General features: G+C 45.3%; 2 protein-coding genes across 6 annotated transcripts; one reads left to right on the top strand and one right to left on the bottom strand.

Annotated features, from left to right (window-relative positions):
• Positions 1–751: 751 nt before the first annotated feature.
• Positions 752–9,301, bottom strand: DYRK3 (dual specificity tyrosine phosphorylation regulated kinase 3). Of its 3 annotated transcripts, none has more exons than XM_054087227.1 (3): positions 9,154–9,301; positions 6,821–6,936; positions 752–2,913 (listed from the first exon to the last, which is right to left on the bottom strand). In XM_054087227.1, exons 1-3 carry the CDS (start codon positions 9,191–9,193, stop codon positions 1,342–1,344), a joined length of 1,728 nt encoding a protein of 575 aa, XP_053943202.1. In that variant the 5' UTR covers positions 9,194–9,301; the 3' UTR covers positions 752–1,341. The 3 variants fall into 3 exon arrangements, with proteins under 3 accessions (XP_053943202.1, XP_053943201.1, XP_053943203.1); XM_054087226.1 differs by having other exon boundaries at positions 6,821–6,932; positions 9,154–9,266; XM_054087228.1 differs by lacking the exons at positions 6,821–6,936; positions 9,154–9,301 and adding an exon at positions 4,210–4,346.
• Positions 9,302–10,325: 1,024 nt separating this feature from the next.
• EIF2D (eukaryotic translation initiation factor 2D) lies at positions 10,326–21,422 on the top strand. Of its 3 annotated transcripts, XM_054087224.1 has the most exons (16): positions 10,326–10,477; positions 11,995–12,185; positions 12,861–12,944; positions 15,056–15,146; positions 15,555–15,662; positions 16,308–16,582; positions 16,783–16,900; positions 17,337–17,382; positions 18,053–18,156; positions 18,815–18,973; positions 19,680–19,769; positions 19,869–19,964; positions 20,457–20,577; positions 20,723–20,897; positions 20,998–21,082; positions 21,284–21,422. In XM_054087224.1, the coding sequence occupies exons 1-15, from the start codon at positions 10,422–10,424 to the stop codon at positions 21,066–21,068; spliced, it is 1,785 nt and encodes a 594-aa protein (XP_053943199.1). In that variant the 5' UTR covers positions 10,326–10,421; the 3' UTR covers positions 21,069–21,082; positions 21,284–21,422. The 3 variants fall into 3 exon arrangements, with proteins under 3 accessions (XP_053943199.1, XP_053943198.1, XP_053943200.1); XM_054087223.1 differs by lacking the exon at positions 21,284–21,422 and having other exon boundaries at positions 20,998–21,135; XM_054087225.1 differs by lacking the exons at positions 10,326–10,477; positions 21,284–21,422 and adding an exon at positions 13,273–13,418 and having other exon boundaries at positions 12,130–12,185; positions 20,998–21,135.
• The last annotated feature ends 3,258 nt before the right edge of the window (positions 21,423–24,680 follow it).

Here is a 24,680-nt window from a genome sequence, read left to right as displayed (position 1 = left end):
GGGCCATGTGGCTGCAAGAAAGAAGGACCCGAAGGAGCTGTGCCGTTGTCATTAGAGGCCACTCCAGCTTTTCATGTTCATGGAAGATAAAAGAAGAGGAAATACAAATTCAGATATCTAAAGAATGAGAAAACGTTGGCACGCCCCTCTCAAAGACCTGGAGGAATATAATTAGAAACAAATAAATTCTTCCCATAATGTATTTTGATTTGGATCTGTCCGTTTTATCAGTCTTCCCTGATATTTCACAGATTATCCCTAAATTTCAGAGTACGCTTCCAATTATTAGCTGTTCTCCCTCTCTTCAGTTTCTAGTTACACTCCTGGACCTTAAAAACTGTTACTTGTCTGACAGGGCTGGCATGTTTGCTTTTTCTTAAAAGAGCTCCAGGTAATTCGATGGAATTCACTCCACACACACACACAAAGATATTTTCTAAATGACCAGAATCTCAATCGTGGATATAAACAGCTCTAAGTTCAACAGTTTTGTCTTGGGAACAACACAAGAAAACACACACACACCTGGCAGAGCCAATGATTTAAATCTGAGCTCCAAAGAAACATAACTGATTAATCACCCCAGACAAACTGGCCCACACTTGGACAGACCAGTCCTGATCCTGGCTTCCCTGACCAGGTTTCCATAGACTTGTAAGGGAAATAGCAAGTGTACCAACATTAGCAGTTTTATTTCACTATATCCTGTGTTCCCTGGTGTTTCTATGCTCTTTTTGGGGGGGGGGGGGGGGGGGGGGGGGAAGAAAAGCAGATGGCAAAATTTCAACTCCAAATTTCTTTGGTGTCTACATCCCATGGTATTTTTACAAATTTCAGCCAGGATAGAAAAGAGAAAAGCGGCACAGAAAATCAAATCCTTCAAACCTAAGCTAGCAATTTGCAAGTTCCTAACACATTACATCAACACTTTTGTGCTTTTTACAATAGATAAAAAGAGTTCAGTTGGGAATTAACTGAAAATATGTATTTTAAAACAATTTCCCTTGCTGTCTTAAACAAAAGAATCCGTTAAACTGGCCTGACAATGAATGGCTTGATTTCTAAACCAGCATTATCAAAAAGCACACCTGTCAAGCTGTTGTTTGACTCAAAAGCTGAGCTGACCTCCCCCGTAACGTCATACGCACCACACTGTGAGTGAAACAGCTGGACAAAAGTTAGCCCTTTGAATGTGAACATCTAGACCGAACCTTGTATAGTCAAGATTTCGCCTCTAATAAAAAGTAAATCCATTAAAAACCTCTGTATTTAACTTCCTTACACATTATTAACAAACAATTAAAATACACAGTATGTCTTCGGGCCATACAATGTTCTCTATTAACTGACGAGTTTGGGTAGCACAGTACATAGAGGTATACTGCCATTGGAGTCAGATGTTAAATTCGCCCTCAGCCTACTCGTTACTCCAACTACAGGAGGCAACTTGGAACCTATTCCCGTGAAAGAAGTTGTGTAGCTGGATATCCGTTTATTGGAGGCTTTATCAGTGCTGGGAGGTTTGGGTGTTCGTTTACAAATCCAAGGGTGCCTTAAAGCCTGACTCGGAGTCATGCGTGTGGAAGGATCCCAGCTGAGACATTCTCTTAAGAACTCTATAAACAAGTGATCATCACAGCCTTTCAGCGCTGTCACCCAGTCTTTGTTCCCTGGAGCACCTCGGATTTTACCCCGGCGTGATCGACTCCCATTGAGGGTCACTCTTCCATCTGCATGCGTAGTTACAGTGCAGTAGCGAGGATGACCCTTAGAGTTGATGAAGTTCTTGGCTCGCTTGGATTGATCCAAAAGCTTCTGAGGTGGCATTCCAAGAAGTTCCATCATACAAGCCAATTGGTCTCCCTCATCCTCTCCAGGAAAGAGAGGATATCCAGTCAATAGCTCCACCAGAATACAGCCAAAACTCCACATGTCTATGGGCATCCCATAGCGACTTCCCAGAATTACCTCTGGTGCCCGATAAAATCGGGACTGAATATACGTGTAGACTCTTTGGTGCTCAAAACAGCTGGACCCAAAGTCAATAACCTTGATTCCACTCCTCCCTTGCTGTTTTAGGAGGATATTTTCTGGCTTCAAATCACAGTGGATGATCTTGTTTCTATACAGGGCATCCAGACATTGCAGTATAGAGTGAGCAAACTTGCGTACCAGCTGGATACTGAAGCCCTGAAACTTATTTCTTTTGATCAGCTCATACAGGTTCATACTCAAGAGTTCAAAAGTCATACAGATGTGGTTCCGAAAGGTGAAGCTTTCCAGCATGTGAATAACATTCATACTGCCCGTTTTATCCTGCTTCTTCAGATGCTCCAGAATCCGGATTTCTTCAGCTGCTTGGCGATGGAATCTCTTTTCATTGCGAACCATCTTTAAGGCTAAGTGTTGGTGGAGTTTGTGATCATAGACTTTAGCAACTTGTCCAAAACTGCCCTTGCCAATGATTTTGAGCACTTCATACCGGTAAGCAAGATGGTCATGCGGCACGTGAATGTAACTGCCTTGGTCATCATCGTACCCTCCGTTGTTGGGACCACCAATTACTCCTTGTCTCTTCTTTGCACCTGGACCCACAAAGTAAATTTCAGAAAAATTAAAGATCTCTTGCTGCTCATACGCAGACAAATGATGTTTGTACTGTTTGACAGCTTGCTCTGGAGCTTGGGAAATGGCTTTATGTACTTTTGAGGAGCTACCACCGCCTTTAGAAGTGCTGAGGGTCTCTATGCTTTTATCTCTTGTCAGGGAAGGAAGAGATCTTTCTGAACTAGTAATCCCTGCAGACTGAAGAGTGCTGCTCCTTCTGTTGCCAGAATCCTCAAATAATTGCTCCACTTTGACCTGACTTCCAGTCGAGGGGTGATCCTTCATGGCGAGTTTGTTGCTAGAAACCTACAGATGGGAAAACAAACAAACAAACTGCTTTACTTTATCTTTTAAAGCACAAAATTTGAATAAAATCAATACCACCTAAACAAAAACCAGTACTGTCAACAGGTTTTGCATTTCTACTAAGAACAACTACAAAAAGCTGGACCTAAAGTAACTCAAGTTACAAGCACTGTTACATAAGGGCGCACAAAGAGAATGCAGCTTACTGAAATAAGCACTTACACAAATGTAGTGTATTTTCAAGTCCATAAAGGGCAAACCGTAGACACTGAAACAAAGGCACAATACCTCTCTCTACTCCTATGCATACTGTCAGTAAGCAGCCAGGGGAAAGGCTAAGTTTAGCTTTAACTGTGGATGCAGAAAACGCAACCAAAGACAGATGCGACTGGCACCTGTCTGAAGCACCCACCGTCAGATGAATGCGTGGGGAAGCATTTGGAATATTGCAAAGGCAAGTGTGCCAGAGGAAGACAAAGAAACAACAGCAGGCAGCTGAGGCTGGTGTAACCAAACTGCACAAGGAGCAAAAGGATCACTGAGCCAGACAAGACGAACCCTACTTAAAAAAAAAAACCAAACTGATCTTTTTTCTTTGAGGGGGAAATACCATCATATCCACAACTCCCTCTGAAATCAGGAGATGCAGAACTGTCTGAAAACAGACTTGGAAGCTTTGAACAATCAAGAATATCTCTTACTCCAACTTTGTTGACAGCACTCATTAACCACTGCTTCATAATGCCCTATGTTAAAATATTCACATGTGAAATGAAAGCAGAGAAAGCAAGCAAAGCACCGTCATATTTTTCTAGCTTGTCATTTTTATAATTCAGGAAATGCTGAGCTGTCTGGAGTTCAGTTCTTCACTAGAAGAGCAGTTATTCCCTTTTTCCGCTCACAGACACTCCGTGTGACAGACAGCAGAGGTGCTGTGCCCAACTGAAGAGTCCTGACTACAGTAGCAACATCTGGTTTCCATTTTGTCCTCTAAGCTAAAAATAAAGACTTGAGACACATGCCAAACCAAAACCCTGAAAACCAAAATAACTACACAGGAATCAAACAAAAAAAATAAATAAGCCTGCCGATCCACAGCAGTAAAACTACATTCCTTTTTAGTTACATAGAGTCCAACATCTCGGCACAGGCAGCAAACAAAGGAAGTGAACGTTCTCGCCAAAACCAGCTACACACGTCTCCTTTAAGGGTCTGTATGTTGGTGATGCCTTGAAATGTTAGCTCCTGCTCATGAGTCCCCCAAAATGGGCACTTCCTGCAGAAGCCAGTCCTCACCAGTGGTGACCAGGGGCCATCAGATGTATCTCACAAAGTTCCGTGACTGAGTCCTATCAACCTCAAAACACAGTGCACTGTAAGAGACACGCCTTTCCAGAAAGCCTTACATAAAAAACAACAAACTCCGACCCTGGCTGCTTAGAATAAACAGGTTTTCCTCAGAGTCTGGCTGCACTTCTGAGATAAGGATGACATATCTTTAGAATCGGCGAAAAGACCACTCAGTCCAGAGGTAAGATTACAAATGGACAGAGAACATAAGCACAGAGCAAGGTTCATGCTTGTTTGTTCTCTGGGTTTTCTGCAGAAGAGAGGGGGAAAAACAAGCCAAGCCTCCCTTCTATAGCCAATGTCTTCATTTCACCCTTGCAATCAAAACTTGATGTTCTTCCCACATGGGTTTCAGCCGCACGTCCAACAGAAGCAGCTTTTTATCACTGAGCCAGAACAGACACAACTGCCTCTCAGCAGAGAACGCAGAACGTGGCCGTGGCCATTTCTGCCTTCTCCAGCTGGATGAGTGAACTACGCAGAGACTAAAAGCGGCTCACAGAAACGCTACTTGCTACATAAATTTCTTCCAAGCATTTCGTTTCCAAAAACACTGTTAACAGTCCGAATGTCATCAATCAGAGCCACATGATAGAGTGTAGAAGCCTTGCAAGCAGTGCTAAATTGAAATATTCTCCATTCTGGGGCAACAGCAACTCTAACGCTGCTGTTTGCATCAACCGTTTTGTACCTTTGAATCCCCAAATAAACAAGGAACTTGTTATTCCATTTATCCTGAAATTATTTCTTCATGAAAAAACTACGGCTTTGGATCTCAAACTCGCCTCAACAGCCATTCAGCAGTAAAGCCTGAATTCTCATTCTTAGAGGACTACCAAAATGATTTGGCACATGACAGCCAGACACAAATATAGATCAGCCTTAACTTGAACTCCAAAGAGTTTCACCGAAAGTCAGATGACTTCTGGGTAACATCAGCCTTCTCTGAACAGCTTTCTCTTAAAAATCACAGGCTGCACAGGTTTGGTTTGCTTAATAAAGTGCTATTAGCAGCCAAGAAACCTGCCTGATGACACAAGTGAACCTTGCCGAAGATTGTCACTTACTTCCAGAACTTCATCTTAATTGAGAAGGAAACAGGTAACCCAGTTCCCATACAACTGGCTTTGCAAAAGTGCATCAGATATTTTCTGAATACTGAATTAAATAAACTGAATCAAACCCACGTATTCCCAAAGCAGAGATATTTATCTTGTCTTATAGCTGGGATGAAAAGGACGGGCAGTTGTAGTCACGAGAACTCTCTCATGGAACATCACATCGGAATACAAAAACCTTGCAAGAAGGAAACCAAACATCACTTCATTCCAGATCCTTTCCCATTAAAACGGAGAATGATGATTTTCATCCTTGCATGCTTCATCTCATTTCCTGCTCACAAGACACCACTAAAGTTTCTGATGTGTCATCACAGCAAAACCAGGCATTTTATAACCCTTAATCCTGCTTTAAGACGTGAACAGGCTTCATGGACAAAATACACCAGAAGAATAAGATACACCAGTGAAACAAAATATTCATAGAGTTAATTTGTATTTAACCAGACAGTTCCATCCCACTGGTTTCTGTCCAGATATGAAGGACTGTAGTTACACTACCACTTAAAACACCACAGTTTAGGAGTTCCCATGCCCCTGCAAATAAACCAAAACCCCAACCCACTACTCTCCAAGCCTCACTGCTCAAAAGACACCTAAATTTCTTCTGCTCTCCCTCAATATTGCCGAAAAGGGAAAACGCTCATGCTCCTGAGTTTGCTCAGACCAAATTAATTACTAATATTTGTTACAATAAATTCCCAAAGGTGATGATTTTCAAATGCATCTTTCTCTATGAAATATCTATTTTCACTTTTTTGAGCTTAAAAAAAAACCCCTCTCTAGCTCCTTCACTTGTGCCAGAATCCAACAAGAGCCAAAACCCATTTGAAAACCATATAAAGGTCAGATCATTGTACTGCTAAACATGACCAATACCACTCATTTGAATCAATTTAAGGGAAGATCTCATAACTTCACATCTGCTGAGGAAAAACCTTAACACCTTCAGTCCTTAAAGAGCTTTTTTTCAGAAGTGGCAGGCCATGCCAAAGTTTTCAGAGGAGCAAGATACTTTTGTAAGATGTTTGGCAACCATGCAAATCCACGCTGATCCTTCTGCTATTCATAAGTATTTATCACTCAGAACTTTCATGAGGGAAAAAACTGAAAGGTGCAAGAGTTAAAGGAAAGCAGGAGTGGACTTAGATACAAATTAACACACAAGGTGATACAGCAGAACACTTCAACCTTCTGTAAACCAACTTTCTCAGTTAAAACATGAGCTGAGGACAGTCAGACAGAATTTCTGATGCTGCCCAACAAGTTCTACATTCAACACCACATCCTTAGGAAAAGCGATGATGTTAATAAGCTACTACAAAGCTGCAGCAGCCCACAACTTGAATTTATTCCCTATAGGGAGAAATCCAACTCCTCGGCTGATCTCATTGCCACACCACACAACCTGAAGACCCAGACAACTTTAAAATACTCACATTAGATCTTCCAAGGGACGGAAGTCCTGAGGGGCTGCGTTCTTCATTTGTAGACTCTTGATACCTAAGCTGATCTATCCTCATGTAGGAGTCATATAACCCATCACCAAACCTGGCTGGAAATACACAAATCAGTTAGACACAATTCAAGTGGATATAGAGGCAAAGGCTGAAATGCATCTCACTTAGCACGTTTTAGGCTGTAAGATCATCAGTTCTCAATCATTTATTAAACAATCTTGAGAACTCAACTGACTATACAAGGTCCGACACAAAACACCCGACACTCACCCTACAGCTCGGGAGCCAAGAGTGACAGAGAGATGTTAAGAGAACATGTTCTGATCTGTCACTGTGAGGCAAGGCTCAGCTCCACCACTTCACTCAGCACGAGTGGAATTGGGTTCAACTAGAGATATTTCCTTACTCCCCGTTGGAAAATGTCACTGTGCAAGAATAAACAGTGAGTTCACCTCCAGTTGAAATCCGTGACGGAAACTTTTCAATTATTGGCTGAAGCTGGATCTCCTGAAGATCCAGTCGGTGCTCAAAGGAGCCCATTTATAGTTGGGAGAAGATATGAAAGCAAAACCTACCGAGATCCTCAAAAGCCTTTCCAAAAACAATCTGTGCAATTGCTTTGAACCCTGACAGCATCGTACGCAGCCGTGTCTCAGCTCTGAAGGGATCGATCATGAAGGTGATTGTAGCCGATTTTCTTAATTTGTTAAACAGAAAGAATTACAGGTGCAGTCTTGGGGGTTTTTTTTGTGTCAGACCTCGTAGTTTAATACCAGAACAGAGCACAAAGCTCTCGGAAAATCTTAATTTGTGATACTTTAAATTAAAAGCTTTTTTTTTTTTTTCAATCAAGTTGCGCAGTACAGATCCATCTTTGAGATACAGTAACTGGCACACTCCTGGGTTTCCCTTAAGCAGGATAATCCCGAACTAGCCCCACTGAGAGCAGAAAAGGAGCATACACTTAAACACTTGATAGGACTATCCTTCCAAGTAGGTTATCCCTTAAAAATGATATGTTGGAATTACAGTTAGCCGATCTGCTGCAAGGAACACAAAACAAGGCCGTGGCAATTTGCACACAGCAAATATCAGTAAAGATGTTAAATTTGAAACATTTAATGCAGTTGAACCCATGCTGGGGCCTGACAGAATGGGTGGCGAGAAGAGGGAGAAGAGAGGGGAAACAGAACGGGGTTTAGGGGGAAGCCGAGGGCTGATTGAGAGGCTCGAAAGAGGGGGGGAAAACTGAAGAGGGAGAGAGATTGAGCAGTCAGAAGGGGGAGAAACAGCAAAGGAATGAGGGAGAGGGAAAGAGGGGGGCAAAAGGCGAGAGAAGAGGGGAAAAAACGGGGCAGGAGAAGGGGACCAAAAAGGTAGGGGAGAAGGGGAGGAAAAAGAGGGGGGGAGAAGGGAAGGAAAAAGGAGTGGGAAAGAGGAGGAAAAAGGGGTGAAAGAGGAGAGAGGAGGGGAAAAAAGAGGGGAGAAGGGGAAGAAAAAGGGGGGAGAAGGGGAAGAAAAAGGGGGGAGAAGGGGAAGAAAAAGGGGGGTGAAGGGGAAGAAAAAGGGGGGAGAGGGGAAGCAAAAAGGTGAGGAAGAAGAGGAGCAAAAACGGGGGGGAGAAGAGGAGCAAAAAGGGGGGGAGAAGAGGAGCAAAAAGGGGGGGAGAAGGGGAAGAAAAAGGAGGGGAGAAGGGGAAGAAAAAGGAGGGGAGAAGGGGAAGAAAAAGGGAGGAGAAGGGAAGGAAAAGGGGGGAGAAGGGGAAGAAAAAGAGGGAAGAGGGTGGATGGAAAAGAGGGGGAGAAGAAAGAGGGGCAGACAAGGTGGGGAAGAAAGGGGGAGACGAGAGGAGAAAGAAGGAGAAAGTCGGGGGGGAAAGACGAGGGGGGAAGGGGAGAGAGACGAGGGGGGAAGGGGGGGGGAGAAAAGGGAGGAAAGAAGGGGGAAAGAGGAGGGGAAGGAGGAGGGGAAGGAGGGGACAGAAAGGGGGGGAAGGGGGGAGAGAAAAGGGGGGAAAGAGGGGGGGACAAAAAGGGGAGGAAGAGGGAGAAGGGGGGAAAGAGGGGAGAACGGGTGGGGAAGAGGGGGCAAAGAAGGTGAAAATGGGGGAAAAGAAGGGGAGAGGGGGGGAAAAGAAGGGGAGACGGAGGGAAAGAAGGGGGGAAGGGGGGAAAACAGGGAAGGGGGGATGGAGGGGTGAAGAATGGGAGAGAGGGGGGCGAAGAGAGGGGAAGAGAGAGAGGGGAAGCGAGACGGGGTCAGGGGTCGGTGCGCGCCCCGGTGCGGCCCCCCCGCCCCCCGCAGCCCCTCACCCGCGCCCAGGGCCGCCTCCGCCTGCCGGCCCAGCAGCATGGTGTCGGGCCGGGGGGGCCGCGGCCGCCATCCCCGGCGGGGCCCGCGCTCCCACAGCCGCCGCCCCGTCACCGCGGCAACCGCCGCGCAGGCGCACACGGGGGGAGAGGCGGGAATGGCCGGGGGGGGGGGGGGGGGGGCGTTATAGTGTGGGGATGGACACGTGTAAAAATAGACATGGAACCGGTCCTGAGGAGGCTGCGAGGGTGATCTGAGGGCTGCAGCGTCTCCCGGGCAAGGACAGGCTGAGGAGCTGGGGTTGAGCCTGGAACAGTCGTGTGTGTATATATAGAGATGCATACATACATATATACACACGTATATACACAGAGAGAGAGAGAACGGGTCGAGAGGAGGCCGTGAAGGTGATCCGAGGGCTGGAGAACCTCTGCCGTGAGGACAGGCTGAGAGCTGGGGTCAGTCAGCCTGGAGAAGTGAGAGAGAGAGATACATATATACATATGTATGTATATATATATGGGGTTACTCAGCCTGGAAAAGTGAGAGAGAGAGAGAAAGATACATATGTACATATATACATATATATACACATATATACACGGAATGGAAATGGGGCAGAATGGAGAGGGAGATGAGAATGGGGATAGAGATGAGGATGGGGACAGGATAGGGTTGGGAATGGGACGAGATGGGGACTGGGAGAGGAACAGGGACAGCGATGGGATGGGAGATGATGGGACAGGACAGGGAGAGGGATAGGGATGGGATGGGGATGGGAATGAGACAGGTTGGGGACAGGGAGAGGAACGGGACAGGAGCAGGGACAGGGACGGGGATGGGATGAGATCGGGAATGGGAGAGGAACAGGACAGGACGGGGAGGGAGATGAGCACAGGACAGGGACAGAGATGGGATGGGGATGGCAGAGGGACAGGGACGGGGATGGGATGGAAATGGGACGGAGCGGGGACAGGATGGGACTAGGGACGGGGATAGTGACAGGGATGGGATGGAAATGGGAAGGGCTGGGGATGAGGATGGGACAGGGATGGGGATGGAAATGAGACGGGTTGGGGACGGGGAGAGGGACGGGGATGGAAATAGGACGGGATGGGGAGATGGACAGGGACGGGGATGGGACGAGCTGGGCAGCGGGAGAGGCACGGGCCGCGTTGTGCCCGGCCGTGCGGGGCGCGGGCCGCGGTTTCCGGCCGGACGCTCTGCGCGGTGCCATGGCGGGCGGGCGGTGGGGCCCAGCGGCGCGGCCATGTTCGCGCGCGCCTTCCGCGTGAGGGCCAGCACCGCCATCAAGGGGTCCGACCGGTGAGTGCGGGCGGCGGCGGCCCCGGCCCGGCCCCGCGGCTGCCTCTGCCTCCTCTGGGCGCTGATCTGCCGCCCTCGGGGCGAGGAGGGGCTGGGGACGGGGCTGGAGAGCGGGGCGCGTGGGGAGCCTGGAGGTGTTCATCCTGGAGAAGAGAAGGCTCCGAGGAGAACTTAGAGCAGCTTCCAGGCCTGAAAGGGGCTACAAGAAAGCTGGGGAGGGGCTGTGTACAAAGGCTTGTAGTGACAGGACTAGGGGCAACGGGTATAAACTGGAGAGGGGAAGATTTAGACTGGACATAAGGAGGAATTTCTTCACTATGAGAGTTGGGAGGCCCTGGAATAGGGAAGCTGTGGCTGCCCCATGCCTGGAGGGGTTCAAGGCCAGGTTGGATGGGGCTTGGAGCCCCTGAGCCAGTGGGAGGTGTCCCTGCCCATGGCAGGGGTGGGACTGGATGATCTTTAAGGTTCATTCCGACCCAAACATTAGACTGTGCTTAATCTTCAAATCGTCTCCCATTTCCAAGGCTCCCTCTCATCTCCTAAAAATAGAGCCAAACGGGTGGTCTTTTAGTGGGTCTGTATCAAAAATGAGGGAAGTCAAAATACGAAGCTGCAACTGTTCCTGAACGTGTTCAAGGCCAGGTTGGATGGGGCTTTGATCACTCTGGTCCAGTGGGAGGTGTCCCTGCTCATCACAAAGAGTTTGGGACTGGATAATCGTTAAAGTCCCTTCCAACCCAAATTGTTCTGTGATTTTATGAAAATCTTCACCAGAAGGGTTCTCAGGCACCAGCATAGCTGCTCAAGGAGGTGGTAGAATCCCCATCCCTGTAAGGATTTAAAAGACAGGTGGATGAGTAGCTCAGGGATGGCTTAGTGCTGGGCAGATTCAGTTGGACTCAACAATCTCAAAGGTCTTTTTCAACCAAGCGATTCTGTGACCCCTGTATTAGGCGCTGGTGAGGCTACATCTTGAATCCTGTGTTCAGTTTTGGGTTCCTCACTACAAGAAGGGCATAGAGGGGCTGGAGCGCATCCAGAGAAGGGCAGTAGAGCTGGGGAATGGGCTGGAGGGCAGGGGTTGTGGGCGCAGCTGAGGGCCCTGGGGCTGTTGAGCCTGGAGAAGAGGAGACTGAGGAGAGACCTCATCATTCTCTGCAGCTCCTGAAAGGAGGTTGTGGTGAGGTGGGTACTGGGATCTTCTCCCAAGTGACAAAGGATAGGACGAGAGGAAATGGCCTCAAGTCACACCAAGGGAGGTTTAGATTGGATATTAGGAACAATTTCTTTACTGAAAGAGCAGTGAAGCCCTGACAGAGGCTGCCCAGAGCAGTGGTGCAGTCACTATCCCTGGAGGAGTTCAAAACACATGTGGCCATGGCACTTCATGACATGATTTAGTAGGCAAAAGTGGGAATCTCAAGAGCACCCCACAAAGTACTAGCTACCTATCTAGGAATTATTTTGAGGGGTGGTCTAGACAGCTTTGTAACACGTGTGTGATTTTATCATTGCAGGAGAAAACTACGAACAAATGTTGCGGCAGCTTTTCCAAATCTTAGTGCTGAACAACTGACTGAGTTTATTCCAAACAAGGAAGAGCTTAATGTCATCAAAATACACTGTCACAAAGGGGAGGCCGTCACTGTTTACGTGACTAACAGGAATCCAATACTGTTTGAAATTGAGAAAGCTCTGTATCCAACAGGTATGGGGACTGGAATAATCCTCCATATTCACTTACTGGGGGCCAGCCTTTCCCCAGAAAGATTTCCCTGTGTCTAAGTACCTATCCTGTCACTATGGTATCGGTTCACTTCGTAATCTTTAGTGCATTTGTTCTACCAACATCTTTGCAAAATCAGTGGCATTTCTGGATTCTTTGCAAAGAAGAGACAGATGTGCTCAGAGGTTAGAAACCAGGAAACAAGTCTTTTAGGTCTTAGTTTAGCATCTTAGCCCCTTTTCTCTCTGCGAGGTGTAATTCCAAGAAGCAAGATGTCCGCTCCAGGCAGCCCTGGAGTTAGGCAATGAATTGCTCTGATACTCTGTGCTTTTATTTTATCCCGTACTCAGCAGTTTTTCCCTGTTGGAGTAGCATTTTAGCTCAAAATGTCCTTAATGTAAGGAAAATAATGCAAACTTTTATCTATATCCATAATATTTCACAGGAGCTTGAATTAACTACCAGATTATTTTTATCCATCACGTCTACTAATTATGGTAGGACTATTCTGCCTTCAGATTCCTTGATTACCCAAGTAACAGGAGAGTGTTTTGTTGTGGTTATTATTGTACTGCTTAGTCCTAAAGTTAGGAAGAAGCAATGGCTAACAGAAGTTTTTAAGGATGCATCTTTAACTTTGTTTCTGTTTTGGGACAGTTTATGCCCTGTGGGTCTACCCGGACCTTCTCCCTGCTTTTTCAACATGGCCCCCGGTGCTGCGGAAGTTAGCAGGAGGAGCAGGTAAGAGAACTAGAACTTTGTCACATTGCACTGCAAACAGCAGTTGTCTTCAGGGCTTTTTGGATGTTTTCTCTCCCAGTGGCAAAAATGTACCTGAAACAAAAAACTTATAAAGAATAAGTACTCAAAAGTAATTCATGGTTATGTCCCAAAAAGGAAAATGAATTAGCTCTAAGAAGGTTTGTGAATGAAACAAAGTAGGTTAAGCAATTTAAATGCAGGAACCTGTTCCGCATGGGAGTCTCGGATTTGGAATAGCTTCTCAGGGTGATCAGAATCTCTGAACTGGGACACAGAATTGCCTGTGTCATTGCTCTGTCTCTTTTAGAGCTCTCCTTAAGCAGCTGAGTTCTTGTGCTGCCACCCTGCTTCCTGCCACCACAAAGATGAACTGGCTTATGCTGTGCATAAGAAGCAAGTTGGTATTGGAACCTACAGTTCTAATCACTGTCAAGTAAATTGTGGATTATACAGGTGAGCTTAGATTTGAATTCCTGGATTTCTCGCTCTACCACATAATTATGGATCAAGACTAACAAGAAAGGAGCCTTATTTTCTGGAACCTGCTTTGAACGCAGTTCAGACTCATGAAAATCAGGTCTTTATAAACTTTAAATTGCTGAACTGCTCAACCAGAAAAAGATTAAATTGCAGCCACTGTGGCCTTAGTCTGTGAATGGAAGTCCATGTGTAGGAAGAGGTGTCTTTTTTTCTTTCCATTGCGTAGTATCTAAAGTAGAACTCGAGTCCCTCTATTTCCCCAAAAGCAAACAAAGTAAACAAAGTGTTTGGATGTGTAGCTGTGATAGACATCTGAGCCTGCTGTGCTAGGGACTTGTAGTGACCTAGTTTCTGGGGGAAAAAGTCTCACTAATGGAGGAAGGACATGGATGACAGAAGGCTGCGGGTCATTCATCTCCCATGGCAACCAGGCTACCTCTGGGTACAGTCTGAAGATAATGGCAGACAATGGCCAACAGAAGCAGAGAAGAGAGGTAGAGCCACATCGCAGGAAGGAGAGGAAAGGCGTGGGACTCCCCAGTGCTGCAAACGTGAAGGGAGGGAGCAGGTTTAAGGAGCATTCAGTTACAAAGAGGAGAAGTAAGGCAGTGCTATTTGTGATATTTGTTCCTTGAATTCAAATACCTTCTGCCTGTCTTGGTTATTTATACAATATACATGTGCTGCCTTCCTTGTCATGTTAAGGTCGTCAGGTGATTTTGTGTCCTCAGAGGTGTGGAAGCTCATTTGAGTTCATTGTAGATACGCTGAAAGTGGTGACAGTGAACCAGAGGAAAAATATTCTCGGCTCCTTCAGCACACACATTAAATTGATGAGAAAAAAAGTAAGATCCCTGCAAAACCAAACAGTGGAACACAGGTCAGTCCATGAGACTGCAATCTCTGGATGATTATAGCTGCAACAAGGGAGAGCAGATACTCTGCATGATTTGGTGATGACCTGATGCTGTACGTGCAGCATGGAAAATCGTTCTTTGCTCACATGCCAGTCTGTTCATCCCACGTATGGAAAGCAGGAGGAAGCACACAGCGAGGCATGCTGTTTCTGTCCCGATTAGCAATGTTAAGGCTGCTTCCTCCTGCTGAGGAGAGTTCACAGCTAAGTGCAAGTGTTGTGTCGGAGCAGGAGGGCTGGGTTAGCAGTGGCAAATTGTAGGCAATTCTCTCTCCAGGGAGAGAACTGCTGAGATAACCTGCCCCTGGGCAGTGCAGAGTAAATGGGCAGTTCCAGACACATCTCCTTGTTCCTTTCTCTTTCCATGTCATTAACGAAGAGCAACGCTCACTAGGCTGGGAGCTTGTACCTTTCTGTTAAAAACTACTTCTGACAGCGTGAGGAGCTGAGCATGCTTAACTCTGCTACAATTTTTTGCAGTGTGCCCAGCACCCTTTTGAATTGAATCCCTTATACCACAGGACGGTAACAAGAAGTGCTGGCTTCCTAGGAAAAAGAGACAATCGTATTTTATCTGTCATGTGCTCAGCTGTTCACAGGCTCACTTTTTTGCTGAGTAACGGGAGGGATGGGGGTGGAGGAAGTAGTGGCTGAGTTTCATTGAGAAATGTGTGTGCTTTATTCTGTTCCGCAGATCTGATGCTGCCAGGAGTTGTAGTGCCACCTTCTGGCTTTCCTCAAGTAGAGCGGGGCACGCTCTGTGCTGTCACCCTCTTGGGAAACAGGTACGGAGGAGTCTTTAATCGTATCGTTTCTTAGAAACTAAAAATGAAATGAAGGTATTTTTTACAGGAAGACTGCGAGGTTTGAGGAATCAAAAGCAAAATTATTCTAGTGCACTTGATGCACCGTGGGCCTAAACAATGGAAAATTGTTTAGGCAGGAAAAAGATCCACTTAAGTTTGTGGGTTAGGATGTGTTTGAGCTCAGGTAGGCAGCTTTGCTATTTGGTTCTTTGGGACCCGTGGGGGCACAACTGGTAGATTTGTTTTGAAACAGAGTAATGTTTTTTAACAAAAGATTGCATTCTACACAGTTACTGTGTTTTTGTCTATAAGGACATCCAGAGTGAGGGAGCAGTGCTAAACCTGTTGGGTTTTTCCCAATGTATATGTGCTGTCCTCTCTTCCCAGAGCTCCTGTAGCGGTTGCAGTTGCCACTATGTCCACTGCCGAGATGCTGGCTGCTGGAATGAAGGGGAAGGGCTTTGCCGTGTTGCACACTTACATGGATCACCTCTGGTGAGTACATTGCCAGGCGTTTGGTAAGATGTCTAACAAGTCTCATCTGGTTACTAAAATCATAGAACAACTATCCCTATAGAAAGAAAAGAATCTGTGCCCCAGTAAGCTTAATCTGTCAGTTCCCCATATTAAGTTCTTTGAGTACAGTTTATGACCATTATTAAGGTTTCATCTACCTGTTTTTGATGACCAGACTTACCAGACAGAAGCAGATGTCTGTCCTGAAATCTGTCCATTAGATACATATTGGAAACAGATATTTCAGATTAGTCACTTGGCTAGGTTCCCTCAGTAAGAGAGTATTATAAAAATGAAACTAGACCATCCCTGTTGCTCTAGTTTTAGAAAATCTTGTTCTATATAAAATGAACTTTGAATCATTTTTGCTTAAAAACAGTGACCAAATAAATGAGTTGCTCTGTGCTTGGATTCAGCTGATTCGCTCCATTTTAAGTTAAGATTCATGGGGGAAACAGAGTTTATGGAGGAAGATGAGTTAAAATGAATGTTATAGTTTTGGGGATGCGGAAAAGGATCTATGCAACTGCCAGTGCTTTTTACCAGGGTGAGATTTATTCTTTGTCCTGTGGATTTCAAGCAATAAACAGAAAGCTATGTTACGCTTTTTTCTTCCTTTTGTAGGGAATACGGTGACAAATCTTGTCCTCCTACCTTAGCTCCCTCCGTAACAGATTCTGCTGACAAGGAGAGGGCCGAAGATGGGGAAGAGCCTGCCATCAGCTTCCCCACTGACATGTTGCAGCATGTGGACATTGGTGATCTGAGCCTGAAGGAGCAAGACGGTTGTGCAACGCTGGTGGGAAAGGAGGAACTCGATGAGGACAAAGCTGCAGAAACAGCTGATGATGCCAGCACAGAGGTTCAGCAGGAAGCTGAGGACAGTAGGACTCCACAAGGTATTTTTTCATACAAAGGAAACCAAACAGTGCCCATTTGGTGTGCTGAAGCCCATATCTACGATCTAGATTACAGTGTGTTTTGGAGAGCTCGCTGTGAGAACAGGGTAGAGACAGTTCTGTGTGTCTCAAGGAACTGAGTGCTGTGTTCTGAGAGAGACTACTCATGGCTTGCTTGTCTTTTTTTTTTCTCCCTGCAGAGCAAATGGATGCTTTATTTAATCAGTGCTTTTTTCATGCCTTAAAGTGCAAAGTAAAGAAGTCAGATCTCCCTCTGCTCACCAGCACGTTTCTCCGCAGCCATATGTTCTCATGCTGGTATGTCGTGACAAGATTGTCTTTGGATTTGCATGCTGTGGTTTTGCCTTTAAAACTGGAGATTGAGTGCGATATTTAGGATGAAGTTTTTGACTCAGAAGTAAAATTCAGTTGTTATCTAAGGTTATGCTCACTTCTTACATCAAATACCTTGATATCAGGATTGTCCAGACCAGGACACGCACTCGGTAGCTCACTTGAGTTGACTGACATTTGTTTCAAGATTGCTTAGTCACTTAATTAGCTGTTTGCCTGCCCACAGGAACATCAGCATTAGTTTCACTTATCATGTCCATTTATTAGCTTGTTGAAAGTAGTTTTTTCTCTGTTTGATTTGTATCTCTGCTGTTAAGAAACTTCTAGCATAAGTAGCAAGATTTAAGAAGAAATGAAGGGTGATTTATAACTAAAGAACTTCTAAAAAATCCATTTATAGCCCTGCTGGAAAACAACTGGACATAAAGAAATCAAGCTATAAGAAGGTGAGATATTTCTGTCGGGTTTTGGATTAATTTAAGTAAGAAACAGAAGGAGAGAAAAAGTTTGAATTCAGAGTTGTTCAAATAAAACAAACAAACAAACCCTAGCATTTGTTCTTAAAAGCCGACTTCTTTTTCTCAGCTCTCTGTTTTTGTGGGATCCAGGGAGAGAAGTAATTGTGCTGAAAGCACGAGCAGCTTTGAATGAAGCTACTCCTGTTTGTCACTGCACGCTGTGATAGCTGTTAAAGGGTTCCTATCTTGTTGGACAGTGCAGTTACTTGCAAGAATAGGCCATTCCTTTTCTAAAACTGTTAAACAAAAACTCAGAGAAAAGAGTTTATGTTGTCCCTGTTGTTTAGATGACCAGCAAAGACCAAGTGCATTGCCGCAGATCTCACAGCTGTCCATGTGAGATGTGGGTAAGAAGGTCACAGAGCAAAGAGATGGCAGGCCTACAAAGGAACACTGGCTTACTCTTCTTCAGAGCCAGAGGCACTCACTGCTCCTTGCTGTGTTTGGAGAAGCCAAGGTGTGAAGGGTGGGGAGATTTGGGTTTTTTTTCTTTTAAAGAAGTTTTTCTGATTGAGCAAGTGACATTGGGGCAATTAGAAACACATAGACAGGAATTAGAAATGGTTGACTACATATTTCTGATTGTTGCTTCTTTCAGTTCTCTAAATTCCTGCAATGTATGCAGCACCAGAAGATCTTACAAGTGAAGGAGCTGAATAAAGGTGTGGAGAGCATTGTGGAAGTCGACTGGAAACACCCAGAGTACGTAGAATACTTGCATTAACTTTTCTCTCATTAAACTTGGCCTTATCGTTAGGAGAGAGGCTCAGTTTGTCAGTTCTCTTGCCTTTATGCACAGATTCTGCAGTTCTGGTCAATGAAATGAGACTCCAGCTCCTGCACTGATCCAGTTCTTAGCCCTTTCTTCCAGAACTGTCTTTTATTAGTGACCACTAAAAAATTATTTCAGTTTTCAAATGTCTGTACATTTGTGGGGAGTGCAGTTGGGTTCTTTTTTAATTTAATTCTAGTGATTCTATGGACTGGGGCTGCATTCTTTGAATTCTGGCTGTTGCCTCTAATTACAAGAGTCAAATATGCTTAGAACATGACTTTTTCACCAGTATATAGGGTTTTACTCAGAGTGAAAAGTCTTCATATCACCTGAGTTAAGATGCTTAACTATGTTTATCTTTGAAATGTGTACAGGGACAAATTTAGTACTTGCAGCTAATGTTCCAAAATCCTGTTCTTCCATCGTGTTCTTTAATCCAGAGATGCAGTGAGACACATTTGGAGGAACTGACATACAACAGACCAGAAAGCTTTTTGCATGGCTTTGCTAGGTTTTAGTCTCTTGGCGAAATGGAAGTGATGCATTTCAATCCCTTTCACTCACACCAAATAATTATTGTTTCAGCATTAAAGCATTTGAAGTACCGGAAGGATTTTCTTCAGCCTCTGCTGCTCAAGACAGCAAGAGTGAAGACAGAGAACAAGTATACCATGCTCCTGAAATCATTCCACTCTACGGAGTTTCAACAAAAATGATCCCGCTCTTTCAGGAATCCGGACACAAGTAAGCCCTAGAAAAGCACAACAAACCCATTGCTATATGAAGAGAGAGACTTACAAACTTATGCTGCTTCCATTTTGTTCCCCTTCATGGGGAGGGCCCTGTGATTTTTGCCAGGTGATGGGAATCAAGAACCTATTCATTGCTTCACAAAGGGAGGGAAGATAAGAAGCTTTAGCAACAGCATTTAGCAAGTGCTCACATCAGTTCTCCCACAGCTAAGGAAGTGATAGCTCAAGTGTCAAAATCGATAAATTTTACTTGGAGCTATTGGATAAGGCGTATTCTGCCCACCCACAGTACTGTTTACTGAAAAGAGGATGCCCAAATAATTTAAAGAACTCACCTTCTTGTGCCTTGGTCTTGTCTGTTTTGAGGTAGTTTAGATAGTACTCAGTGGCAGCCTTTCTTCAGTTGAGGACTTTTGTACAAGTTATCCACGGTCCCCTGAAGTTAGGAATCATATTGGGGTCATCCTCCCAAAACTGGCACCCAGAACCAAGGGGTTTGGAGTCTCAGTAGTTATTGCTGTCAACCTTTTATCTGGTATACAGCCGCTGAAGTGCAACCAGAAATCACTCCCTAGCGGATACATTTCAGTATTGAGCTGCTGCTACCAAGTGGAGTCAGAGTAGTTGCTGTCTTCTGTCTAGTGACAGAACCCAGCACTTAACTGCTTAATAAGTTACAAAGATTTCTTTCTCTTTAGAAAAGGCAGCGTTCTTTCAAGCAGTGAGGTGAGAAACATCGTTATTAACTATGTGAAGGCTAATGAGTTGGTTGATGAAACAAACAAAAAGTAAGTAGACATGGAAGTTGTCCTACCCTGCTTCCACATGCTGAAGTTGGAGGAAAGAAGTGGACTTGTTTGCTTCTCATGTGTGTTTTTGTTTTGTAGCTTTGTGAAGGTGAATGCCATCCTGTGCGACTGCCTGTTAGATAAATTGGAACAGGATGAAATCTCAAAACTTAAATGGGACGACCTCTTGAGCAGGTGACTGGTTTCCCAATGTAGTGTTTTGGGTTTTTTTATCTGTTAACTTTTTATCGAGGAAAGCTTCCGAAACAAACAGTGCCTGGTTCTGCGTGTACATATTTATAAAGCCATCTTTTCCAACAGATCGTTGAACATGTCCTTTCTAGGTAATGGTAGCCAGTTGTCTTGTTCTTTTTATGTGCAGCACAGCTTCTGCATTTTAACACAAGCCCACCTTTTAGATTCAAGAGGCCTGAGCATCTCACGCAAGGCCATTGTTTCTGTATACTGAAAAACTTCGCTTAAACGTCCCTGGTGCCCTACTTGCCTTGAGCTGCTTCATCACACAGTGCTTCTAAGGCACCTCCAGCAGCTCCCTTACTTCTGAAGCCATATTTGCTTCTGGAACAGTAGCACGATTTATGCTGAATTTTAAACTGAAGTTTAAACTTCACAGTTAACAGCCTTGCTGTACGGCATAGACTAACTGGATGTATAAACTTTGTTCAGGTGCCTTGAACAGATGCAGCCCTTGCACCAAGTGACATTTTTTGGACAAGAACCTGTTGTGAGGAAAGGAAACATCGAGCCTATCGACATAACCTTAGCACAGAGATCATCAAATAAGAAGGTAAAACAGAGAACTGAAATTCCGGGGGTCCAGCAGAAGCCCAGACTCCGAGAGCGGCTCTGGCAGCTCAGTTTCCTGGGTTGAATGGGACATGACTTGCTAATACCTACAGCAGTGATGTTTGCATAATTATTAAACCCCATAGGTGACAATTATTAAGAACCTTGAGCTGTATGGTCTAGACCCACAGTGCGTTGCCAACATTCTGCAACAAAAAGTACAAGCCAGTGCCAGCATCAGCCCAGTACCAGGAACAAAAGACAGAGTTCAGGTCCAGATCCAAGGCAACCAAATCCATCATCTGGCCAAGATGCTGCTAGGTAAGTCTGTTTGGGAAGTGGGAGTGGTTACAGCAAGATACAGATTTTAGTTCTTGAGTTCTGAGTCGTTACCTGATTTAAACTCTTGGTTTTGTTGCAGAAGAATACCAACTACCTCGAAAATATATTCAAGGCCTTGAGAAGGCTCCAAAGCTTGGCCGGAAGAAGTAGGAGAAAAATCTACTGTAAGAATTACTCAGATCTCACTATTTATAGATGTATTCTGCCAACAAATAAAGGATCATGTGCAGACCTTGTTAATTCAGAAAATGAGTCTTGGATGTTTACAAGGTCAAGGATTCACCCAAATAATAATACTGCTCCAGTTATTCATTTTTTCATAAAAGTAAAAAGCTGAATAAAACCCTTTTCCATATGTATTCCAGAGGTTCCTTATGGTGCGCTGGTTTTCTGGCTACACTGGGTTTTGGCTAGTTAAACTTTCTTGCTCTGCATCTTCTACAAAGGCACAGTAGCAGAACTTCCACCAAAACGTAAGCGACGTACATTCTAACACGTAGTCCTGGAACAGTCCAGTGAGTTGTGCCATAGACTGTGTGTGTCAGAAGCAAAGCCCACTTGGGTTTAGATTTTACCCATTTAAACATTTCCAGATATTAATATCAGACATTTCAGCACTGAGAATGAACTCCAGGAGCTGGATTTTTATGGTTTGTATTATTTTCACATATAAATACGTTGTAATGTGTGACGTATTAACTGTAATTTATCAGAGGTAGACATGGGTACCAGTTCTATCAAAACCAGCTAAAATATTAAAAGAAGATTCCTGGGATACTTTGGTCAGGTTCCACAGGGGTGGGTGTCCTGGACCTCTTTGGATGAAGCTTAAACGCTTTACAGTAGGCTTAAAAAATTTCAATTCACCTCTAGGGAGAAGACTTAATACCTGAAGTTCCATAGGAGGGCGCCAGCAAAAGAAGTCAGAGAAATGTCTTTAATTACTGACAGTTTTATTATCGTCATCTTTTACAGTGTCTGCATATGAACAAGGAGTTTTAGAACCTTCAGAAAAGCTGGAAGTGAGACATTTTTTAAAAATGCCATAGAGTTGCTAGGGAGTAGTAAAAATAAATTACAGCATTGCAAAAATGCATTTCACTTTGCCATAGAAGCTTTACTATTCCATTCTATACACAGTATTTTACATCTTTTACAATAGACATGAGAAATAAATTCACACAAACTAGGCAAGACAATACACCAACCAAAGGCACTGCCAACAGTATTTTGCGCTTAAGGAAGGGGCTGATACTTTTATCCAATATTTCTATTCTAGCCACAGCTCAATTGATTTGAGAATGCGAGTTTCAAGCTCTACGGATCCCTCAAATGCCCTGTATCTTGAAACACCCAAAGGAACAGCCCTCCCCTGGCAGGAGGATTTCAGCAGCATTCACGGTAATTGCATAAGAAGCCATGCCTTCTGCAAACTCAAAGACATGCTGGGTTCCCGGAGCGGAGGGAGAGAGGCAGAGAACTCTGGGAGAAAACAACACCGACGGAAAAGAAATCTCTACGCCTTTTAGCCAGAAAGAGAAGGGATTTCAAAACAAGCGTCTGGATCTTGCTTCTCAGAACCAGTGGCAGTTTTTACAGCGGGCTTTCTCTTGCCTGAACAGAAGTATTTATACAGCGCTTGCAGGGCTGAAAGCGCTGGGTAAATGGTACTGAAATTACTTCACAAGTGCATAGTGAAGTAATAAGTATTCTTGTAAACGGACAAATAGCCCCAGAGTACGGAAATGACTGCTCTGTGTGGGCTGTTGCCACGTTGTTAAGGGTCAACTGGGTGTACAGTACAGCTGAGAGGCCCCAGTGCGCCGTGTGCCGAGGCCGTAGCCCTGTTCGCAAACCCTTTGACACTACTGACTAAAACATGAGCTGGACCTAAGCTTGCAGAAAGGGGCATTCATACCAACCGAAGGGCTTTTGGTGATGCAGTTACGGTTCATAAACAACCCTACTCTAGTATAAATCTGGAAAGCAAATGCCAAGCAGTTACCGTCAAGAAAAACAAAACAGTTCCTCGTCCCTTTACGGATAAAAGCAGCCGCATCACAACAGGACTTCAGGTAAGCCTGGGGTTCAGGACTGACAAGGCCTCTGGACAAAAGCCCCCTCCAACTTCATCCTTAGCCCAAACGCAAAGTTTTCACACTTTTAAGGATAAAAAGGCACTGAGGTAAATTTTGGACTCCACGTTGTCTCTGTGGTAACCATAACCCAATAACCTGTTGCCTCCCTTCCTGTTTTGCGCAGGTGGGGTCCCAGCAGCCTACAGCGACCTCAAAGGGACATCAGGTCAATACGAAACCCTTCCACATTCTCCACGTGAATCCAGCTGGTATTAACGCTCCCTTTTCCCTTTACGCATTGCTGCGGTGTCCTGTGTAAACAGAGGGAAGACTGAACCTGGCTGTGTGCAGTGTGCTCGGCACCAAGCACTGAGAGTAAACATGGGGAGCGTCCTCTCTCCACCTGACATCTCTGGAGCCTGCCTTGCCCCCAGGGCTCCCTGGAATTGATGCTCCAGCTCAAGGACTTTCATGAAGGATGCGCAGTGCGTCCATCAGAGCTGGTGGGAGCCCTGAGAGAGAGAGGGGGAGAGAGGTTTCCTAGCTCCACGTAGAGTGCAAACCCTGGTAGCCTCGCTGGATACGCTGGCAGAGCACCAATTGCGAGTAGGGAAGGGGAGGAGGAGAACACGATGTGGGGTGGCACAGGGAGGGGAGAGGACAATGTGCCAGGGACAGGGGCGGTGGGAGAGCAGCGCGAGGAGAGGTAGCAGGAGGAATCGTGGTATGAGCAGGTGATGGGAGGAAAGAATCTGATGCTAACAGTTCCCTTGCTTTTCCTGGTGCTAAGGCTTTCCCGCACGGGCAGCCTGTGCTCTCGGTGCCACATCCACCCCCTAGCCCTGGCCGGAGCTCCTCTCCCTCAGTGTCAGACCTGTTCATAGCTCAAAAACCAGTTTGATTTCTGAAACTGGGGTTTGAGCATTCCTGGGTTAGTCTGCTGGATGTGTATTGCTATACGTTCACGATTGAACCATTGGCCCATGCCCCAGCCATCATCCTTACACTTCGCAAACAGAATTTGTTAAAACATAGGTCCTGATTCATATGGAACAGAAAACCGGTAAAACACCGGCTAGCTCAGCTAGGCATCAGGAGTATTTGCTTTCATTCACATCTGTTCTCAAAACTGGAAGTTAATCAGAATCAAAGCGAGTGACTTTTCCTCGCATTAATAAGACCATGTTTCAGTAATACTTACTGAGAGAGTGTTTGGGCGTTGCAGCTGCCATGGTGTCACAACTTCACGTTTCCCTGGCTACCTCAGCCCTGAACAAGTCCGTCTGGCATCGGTCGCAGCTGCAACACCCACGTGGTTTGGTGCAACCACCTCCTCCCCTTTATCTGCTGCTTCCTGTGCTCTACTTATGAAATGAGAACTGGGCCACGTGGGCACGACTCCACGAGCCACAGAACCTCTCATCGAGAGCAAGCAAGTCGCTGGGAGGAGCATCAACAGCAAGCATTACCCTGCTCAAAACCTTAGCCAGTAGATGTTCCTGTTGGGTTCAACACGAGCGTTTGCCACGGAGCTTCTCCATCTGATGGTCCAGCTGAAACACGAACTAGGAGCTGTGTTTGGTGTGGTGATGGCCACCGTTTGAAAACAGGCTTCCTGTTCTTTGGCTGGCTCTGGCTCTGGGATAAGAGGTTTCAGAAGAAGAAAATGTTAATTTTTTTATGC

Source organism: Cuculus canorus, chromosome 24, assembly GCF_017976375.1.
Source record: "Cuculus canorus isolate bCucCan1 chromosome 24, bCucCan1.pri, whole genome shotgun sequence".
Classification (NCBI taxonomy): domain Eukaryota; kingdom Metazoa; phylum Chordata; class Aves; order Cuculiformes; family Cuculidae; genus Cuculus; species Cuculus canorus.
This window is presented reverse-complemented; position numbering and strand designations above follow the sequence as displayed.

Coding starts and splice junctions, on each gene's coding strand:
- DYRK3 (XM_054087226.1), bottom strand. CDS start 9,224: ATGGCGGCCGCGGCCCCCCCGGCCCGACACCATGCTGCTGGGCCGGCA. Junction 6,933..9,153: donor GGAGGCGGCCCTGGGCGCGG/GTGAGGGGCTGC, acceptor ATTTCCAGCCAG/GTTTGGTGATGGGTTATATG. Junction 2,914..6,820: donor CGTCCCTTGGAAGATCTAAT/GTGAGTATTTTA, acceptor TCCCATCTGTAG/GTTTCTAGCAACAAACTCGC.
- EIF2D (XM_054087224.1), top strand. CDS start 10,422: ATGTTCGCGCGCGCCTTCCGCGTGAGGGCCAGCACCGCCATCAAGGGG. Junction 16,583..16,782: donor GGACAGTAGGACTCCACAAG/GTATTTTTTCAT, acceptor TTCTCCCTGCAG/AGCAAATGGATGCTTTATTT. Junction 19,965..20,456: donor TGGGACGACCTCTTGAGCAG/GTGACTGGTTTC, acceptor AACTTTGTTCAG/GTGCCTTGAACAGATGCAGC.